The sequence below is a fragment of the Marmota flaviventris genome, chromosome 11 (genome assembly GCF_047511675.1).
Source record: "Marmota flaviventris isolate mMarFla1 chromosome 11, mMarFla1.hap1, whole genome shotgun sequence".
Taxonomy (NCBI): Eukaryota; Metazoa; Chordata; class Mammalia; order Rodentia; family Sciuridae; genus Marmota; species Marmota flaviventris.
In genome coordinates, this window is record NC_092508.1 from 116,013,579 (window position 1) to 116,022,024 (window position 8,446).

Sequence of the window (8,446 nt, forward strand, 5' to 3'; positions counted from 1 at the left end):
AGAAAGTATAATTACAAAACCCATGTAACTGTACTTTGTGTACAAAATATTTCCATCTCATTCCACCATCTTACCTACCTCTATACCGTCTCCCATCACCTCCCTCCCCTTTGTCTTATTCAAAGTTTTTTCATTTCTTCCATGCTACTTCCCACTTCCCTCATTGTGGATCAGCATCCACTTAGCAGAGAAAACATTAAGTCTTTGGTTTAGGTAAATCAGCTTACTTGCCTTAACATGATATTCTCCAACTCCATTATTTTACTTCCCAATTCCATAATTTTATTCTCTTTTAATGCTCAGTAATATTCCACTGTGTATATAGACCATATTTTCTTTATCCATTCATCTATTGAAGAGTATATAGATTGGTTCTATAGTTTACCTATTGTGAATTGTTTTGCTATGAACATTGATGTGGATATACCACTGTATTATGCTGTTTTAGCTCTTGTTGGTCTAAACTGAGGAGTGGGATAGCTGGGTCGATTTTGGTTCATTTCCAAGTTTTCTAAGGAATCTCCTTATTCTTTTTCCAGATTGGTGTCACCAATTTAGAGTTCTACCAACAGTGGACAGTGGGCCTTTTTCCCCACATCCTCACTAACATATATTTTTGCTTGTATTTTTAATAACTGCCATTCTGATTGGACTAAGATTAAATTTTAGAGTAGTTTTGATTTCCAATTCTTTAATTGCTAGACATGTTGAACATTATTTTTTTATTGATTGATGGATTGTTAATCATCTAAGAAGTGTGTCTCTTCAGTTCCTTAGCCCATTTTATTTAATGATTGGGAAATTTGGTTTTTGGCATTAAGTTTTTTAAGTTCTTTATATATCCTGGAAATTAGGGGTTCTATCTGATGGGCATGTGGTAAAAATTTGCTCCCATTCTCTGGTATCACTTTTCACCTCACTGATTGTTTCTTTTGCTGAGAAGAATCTTTTCAGTTTGAATTCATCCCATTTAGTGACACTTGTTTCTATATCTTGTGCTTTAGTAGTATTCCTAAAGAAGCAAAATTTAAAATCCCCTACCTGGGATTACAGGTGTATGACATCATGCATAGCAACACAATTCATCTTGATTTCAAGTCCACTTTCTTAAGGTGCTTTCATCCTAGGAATTAAAAAAAAATGTTATAGACAGGCCACTGGGTCTAAGGACATGTCATAAAATAAGGAATATACCATTAATCAATTTAAATAATAGACTCAAGTCTTTGGATCTGGTAAAAAAACAAATAAACACACACACACACACACACACACACACACACACACACACACAATCACACACCATACACTTTCTGGTCAAATCTCTCTACCCTCACTCAAGTCAGTTTCTCTCTAGTTTTTTATGTCTCAGGAGATATGTTGGTAAAAAAAAATGTATCTTTAACCTGTAGCATAAAAAGAAGTGGTCATGTCCTTCATCTTCCTGAACTCAGGACAAGCGTAACTCTCAAATATGGTACTGTGAACTGAGATTTTCTAGAGTCTTGACATAGTTTTGAGGGTGCTGTTCCAAAAATACATATACTTCATTAGTAATATTTTAATCACATAATGGTAATATTCACAGAGTGGATAATTTGTGTTATGCTATAAAATTCAATTTTCATATTTTTATATGAATTCTAAAAAAATAATTATCTTTTCACCACATACAATTTTAATGTTCAATCTGTTTCCATACAAGAGAAGTTAACTGACATTTTACAGGATTGTCACTATTTTATTTCCATCCATAAATAATATATTTACATATGTAATCTACAAATTAAATGCTTTTGTGGGTTGGCTGGATTTTACTTCTCCAAGGATACATTGCCTTAAAATAGCTATAGCCTGAGGATCTGGATTTCAATTCTCAGAGCCTCAAAAGACAAATAAATAAATGTATAGACAAGACCCTACAATTCTGACATCATCTATTTGTGGATTTGAGGTTATCTCCTATCACTAAAAAAACTCATTAGGCTCAGATTGAACATATGAAGATATAAGCTGTGTCCAATCAGGAGCCCTTATATAAACATTGTCCAAGCCACACACATTCAGTAAAGAGAAGCAAGTTTTGACCATCTGGTGTGAAGCATGCCGTGTGGGTATCCATTTCTAGGCTCCCTCACTTATGTTCAGTGAACCTTATTTTTTCTTCTGTATAGGTACTTTGTGATTTATAGGGAGGACACTTGGTTCCTACAAATACAGTAAATGATGAGTTTGCATAGAAATCCTGAGACTGAATGGTGAGTGTGGTTGAAACTGGCTACACTGAATCTGGTGGGAACTGGCAATAAATTTTTTTAAAATTTTTATTTGTACTGAAGATTGAACTCAAGGGTACTTAACCATGAAGCTACATTCTCAGTCCTTTTTTTATATTTTATTTAGAGACAGAGTCTTGCTGAGTTACTAAGTGCTCACTAAGTTGCTCAATACAATATATATATATATATATATAATACAATATATATATATATATAATACAATATATATATATATATATATATATATATATATATATATATATATATATCATTATTATATATAATATTGTCTTAGAATTTATGATCCTTTTTTTTTATCCTCCTCAGTCACTGAACTACAGTTGTCCATCCCTAGACCTGGCTCATTTGCTTTTTAAAATCACCAACATTGATATTGGTAACTCTCTCTGTGCTATGTTCATCTTTAATAGCTGTCTAATTTTGCTCTTTTGCTTAAGATTTTCTTTACTTTTAGTAAATGAAATTTACTTTTCATTGGGATGGATGATTTGATAATAAATTCTAGTCATTTTATGGTTTACTATTTTTTTTTTCTGTATGTTTTATTTCAACCTCAGGTTTAGATGAATTCCATTTTTTTTTTGCACCTGTATGGAAGTCTATGTGAATCATAATAACTTGTATGGATATTGTTAAAGAAATGGAACCACAATTTTACCCACTTTTTCAACTGTACAGTATATACCCAAAGAACATAAAATCAGCATACTACATTGACACAGCCACATTAATATTTATAGCAGCACAATTCACAATAGCTAAGCTATAAAGCCAACCATTCAATGATGAATGGGTCCATTCAGTGATGACAGGATAAAAAATTGTTGCTTATATGCACAAGAAACTATGACTCAGCCATAAATAAGAATGACTTTATGACATTTGTCAGTAAATGGATGAATCTGGGGATTTTATTCTAAGTAAAAAAAAAAAAAAAAAAAAAAAAAAAAATTTCTTTAAAACCAAAGGTTGAAAGTTTTTGCTGATATGTGAAATCTAAAGCTCATAAAGTGGGGAAGGGTAAGAAAAAAATATCAGTAGATTGCACAATGGTAAACAATAAATAAATACATAAATAAAAGGGAAGGGGATAGCAATATTAAAGACATAAAAAAATAAAATAAATATATTATATATTATATATATATATGTCTTTAATATTTCTATATCTGATATATACTTAGGTGTATATATATATATACTTAGGTGTATATATGATATATATATATATATATATATATATATATATATATATATATATGTATTAGAAATATTAAAGACATATATATATATATATGTCTTTAATATTTCTATCTCTAATATATATATATATATATATATATATATATATATATATATATATATATATATATATATATATTGTACCATGATAGCCACCAACAAGAACACAATTTTAATTAGGATAAGATATATCCCATTCTTGCATAATGACATAAAAATTGATTTTACTATTAGGTAGAATGAGAAAGAACCAATAAATAAAAAAAACAAATTTTATTTGTTTGAAAAGCTATATGTATATTCTATTATAAACATCATACAATATATACATCAATCAAAATATATATGTACATATTATTTTGTATGTTATAAATTGTTAAAATTATATAAAGGAAAAAACAAACATGATTGTTTTTGCTATTGTTTATATTAATAACATACATAAATACCATAAAATGTTTGAACTTAAATTCATTGTTAAATATTTCCATTAAGTGGTCTGTCTACCTTGTTACATTTCAAAATTTCTCTTATACTATTGGTATTGGAATTGCTAGAAGTCTCACTACATATTGAGAACAGCCAGCTATATCAAAGAAATAACATGAGTTTCTATGCTTTATTAAATCTCTGATTATTGCTATACAATTAAAATTTGAGGATTCCCTTTCTTAATTACCATAATTTTCTCATCTGAAAAAATATGTATAATTTAGATCATAATATACAAAATTACAAATTATATATTTTTGTAGTAATGCCTGAGTCTTATATTGTGTTTCATAAATGAGGAGTATATATCCTTTTTTGATCTTAAATCAGTTTATCTGCAGAAGTAGATAATAGTATCATTGTGTTCCAAAACACCACCTACATGATAGTCTACTAACTCTCATTTCAACTTCAATTACCTTACAGACTGTGTAAATGTTTATGTGGTCAATATGTTATTTATTAATCTATTCTTATTTCAGATACTGTTAACATTCAGGGATATAGTCATTGATTTTACTGAAGAGGAGTGGGAATGCCTTCAGCCTGCTCAGAAAAACTTATATAAAGATGTGATGTTAGAGAACTATAGAAACTTTGCCTTCCTTGGTAAGTTTAATTTCCCTTTAAAATTTTTAATTAATAATTATTATTTAATTTACTTCTGTTGTATCTTTGGGAACCTCTCTATAAGAAGGAGTTTCAGATTTGTGTTTCAAAGAAAAAGGGCATTTTTAGTATAGATATTTTACTCTTTAATATATATTATTTTGCTCTTTAATCTCCCTCTTTCTTGGTGTGTTATACATCCTTCCTTTAGATAAGTAGTACCTAGCATAATTTAGTGATGTAAACTATTGTAGCCTCCACATATCAGGGGACAGTTGAGACATTCAAATGGAGAAATCCAAACTAAAAAAATGTTGGCAGAGTAGTTATTCAACAGAAAAAAAATTCAGAAGCTTAGCCTTTTTTTTATTATAATCATTGAACACATACTGCCCTACATTTATTACATTTTCAAATTCTTTTTAGTCCTCTGTTTTCTTCTTTACTGATGTCCCAGTTTATTCAGAGTAACCACCAAAACTTACCTTTTGTTCTGAGGGCCAGCATGATCTGTTACAAATCTTGTGAGGAAACCTGTAAAGAAGCAAACAGAAGAGAGAGACACTCACAGTGAAAAAGAAAAGAGAAAAAAACTGGCCACTCCTCTTTATGACTGCACATAGCATACCCCAATGTAGCTTATGTTACCATGACTAAATTCTAACCTAGTGTTATTTTATCCCCAAGTGCTAGCTAACCAAGATAAGGTACAGTTACTACAAACTTAGAGCCCCTTCTCCCTAAGGACATCACCACAGAAAGTAGATAGTGCACCTGTATCGTTGTCTTAATAACTTCAGGGAGAAACTGCTAGGCATTACTATTGTGGAACTCAGGGTACCAGTTATCATGACCCTCACACTTTCCTGTCTTTTTCCAAGGTCAGAATACTTACTTACAGCCTCCCCTCCTTTTTAAAGGCCTTTTGAATAAATAATATTACTTATCTTCTTAATGCTGGTGGGGGCAAAAAATAAAGCATCCATAGACAACAGCAAGTGCCAACATCAGTAAACATCCACCTATGAATATTTTTTGACCCAGATAAAATTGAGTAAATATGAAGCTATCCAATCCAACAAGTCTAAACATCAATCATCTTGTTACATCTCTATGTCTACAAAAAAAAAAAAAAAAACAGTTTTTGGATACTCTTTGAAAAAGCTACAAATGTTTATATGTTTTACATTTCTCTTATTCTACTGAGAGTGAATGTAGCTGGTAGATATTTCCTAAATACGTAATGCTATCTTATGAAGTACAAATGGCTGTGGATAATAAAAGTAGCATACTTTTCTTAACTTTATTATATTCCTCTTCTTAATGATGTATTCCTCTTGGATACTGTGGTATCTACAAGAATTTTAATAATATTCTCAAGGTAATTGTGTCTGTACATTTTTATTGAACTGATATATTTTTGAATTTATGAGGACTTTGAATGTACTAATCTGCTACACTCCTGATGTACTTATTTTACCTTAATTTCATGTTATGTATACAAAGTATATTTATCCCACTCTAGAAGGTATTGTTTTATTTTAAATTGTTGTTTATTTCAGCCCTGACTCCTCAAGATACCCAAGAATATTCCCCAGAAAATGGCATAAAACATATATTTCACAAAGTGATAAGTGGAAAATATAGAATTTGTAACCTTGACTATTTACAACAAAAGAAAATATGGAAAACTACAAGTGAGAATAAACACCGGAAATCATATAAAAATTTAGACATTGTTCATCACCAGAGAATTTATACTGGAGAGAAGCCCTACAGATATAAACAATTTGACAAAGCTTTTAGTAAAAAAATAGGTCTTATTTACCACAGAAGAACCCACACTGGAGAGATGCCCTACAAATGTAAAGAATGTGGCAAAGCTTTCAGTCGAGAATCACACCTTATTTGCCACAGGAGAACTCACACTGGAGAGAAGCCTTACAAATGTAAAGAATGTGGCAAAGCTTTCAATCAAAAACCACACCTTATTTTCCACAGCAGAAATCACACTGGAGACAAGCCTTACAAATGTAAAGAATGTGGCAAAACTTTTAGTCAAAAATCAGACCTTTTTAGGCACAGCAGAACTCACACTGGAGAGAAGCCCTACAAATGTAAAGAATGTGGAAAAGCTTTCAGTCAAAAAGGAGGCCTTACTTGCCACTGGAGAACTCACACTGGAGAGAAGCCCCACAAATGTAAAGAATGTGGCAAAGCTTTCAGTCAAAAATCAAACCTTATTTGCCACAGAAGAACTCACACTGGAGAGATGCCCTACAAATGCAAAGAATGTGGAAAAGCTTTTAGTCAAAAAGCAGACCTTTTTAGGCACAGCAGAACTCACACTGGAGAGAAGCCCTACAAATGTAAAGAATGTGGAAAATCTTTCAGTCAAAAATCAAACCTTATTTGCCACAGCAAAACTCACACTGGAGAGAAGCCCTACAAATGTAAAGAATGCAGCAAAGGTTTCAGTCGAAAATCACACCTTATTCGCCACAGAAGAACTCATACTGGAGAGTAGCCCTACAAGTGTAAAGAATGTGGAAAAGCTTTCAGTAAAAAAATAGACCTTAGACCTCATTTGCCACAGGAGAACTCACACTGGAGAGAAGCCCTACAACTGTAAAGAATGTGCCAAAGCTTTCATTTGAAAATCACACCTTATTTGCCACAGAAGAACTTACACTGGAGAGAAGCCTCACAAATGCAAAGTATGTGACAAAGTTTTTACTCAAATATCAACCCATATTTTCCTCAACAGAATTCACACTGGAGAAAAGCCCTACAAATGTAAAGAATGTGGCAAATCTTTTAGCCATAAAACAGACCTTATTCACCACAGAAGAACTCACCCTGGAGAATAGCCCTACAAAAGTGAATAAGTGGCAAACTTTTAAGAAAAAATAAAACTTTATTCACCACAGCAGAAGACACCCTGGTGAATGTGAAGTGTAAATAAAGTGATAATACTTTTAAAGAATAACTAAACCTCATTAACAAAAGAATTTATACAGAAACGAACCCCTACAAATGAAAACAATGTAGCAAAGCTTTTAATAAGAAATCAATTCTTTTTCACCACCAAGCTATTTATTCTGGAAAGAAGATATAAATGTAGAGCATATAGAAACATTTTAAATTATATATCATACATTACTAGACATAAGAGAAAACACACTGGAAAGAAGCTTTACAAATGAGACCATTGTACCATTCCTCTAAGAAAGAGTCAACATATAATCCTCACCACAATAACCATAATAGAGAAAACGTTTTGAAATGTGAAAATTGACAATGTGACAATGCCTCCAAAATTAATTCACCAAATCTCAGCACCTGTGGATACATACTGGTTAGAGAGAATACAAATGGGAAAAAAAAATCATAACCACCAGTTTCTTAAACACTACTGATTTTTGGAGAATTTATTGTGCCCAGAAATCCTAAAATGTTAAATAATATTTTGAAAATTTGTTCAAATTTTAAATTCATTAAACATCTGAAAACTCATACCAGTAATGAACATTGAATTTTTTTTTCCAAAATGTATGCCTTATATAAAAATGAAACATTTATAATAAACACTTTGACAAATGTGTGATTATAGTAAAGTCATTATTTAAACATTACACCTTGATGTATATGAGGGCCAGTAAAAGACATTACTCATTTAAATATAGAAAATAAGTAGTTGCGTTTAAATTTTGCTTAAAATTTTTAATCATTATCAAGTTATTTGGTAGAAATATCAGTCATAAATATCATACATGCATAGTGTAGAAACCTCATCTTAAAAA

General features: G+C 31.0%; 1 protein-coding gene across 1 annotated transcript in view; it reads left to right on the plus strand.

Moving 5' to 3' along the window:
* Positions 1-7,170, plus strand: part of LOC139707674 (zinc finger protein 892-like) — a 45,341-nt gene extending 38,171 nt beyond the window's left edge. The window contains exon 2 of the mRNA XM_071619316.1: positions 6,206-7,170. Coding sequence (XP_071475417.1) covers positions 6,206-7,170 — 965 coding nt within the window. The remainder of the gene's footprint in view (positions 1-6,205) is intronic.
* The last annotated feature ends 1,276 nt before the right edge of the window (positions 7,171-8,446 follow it).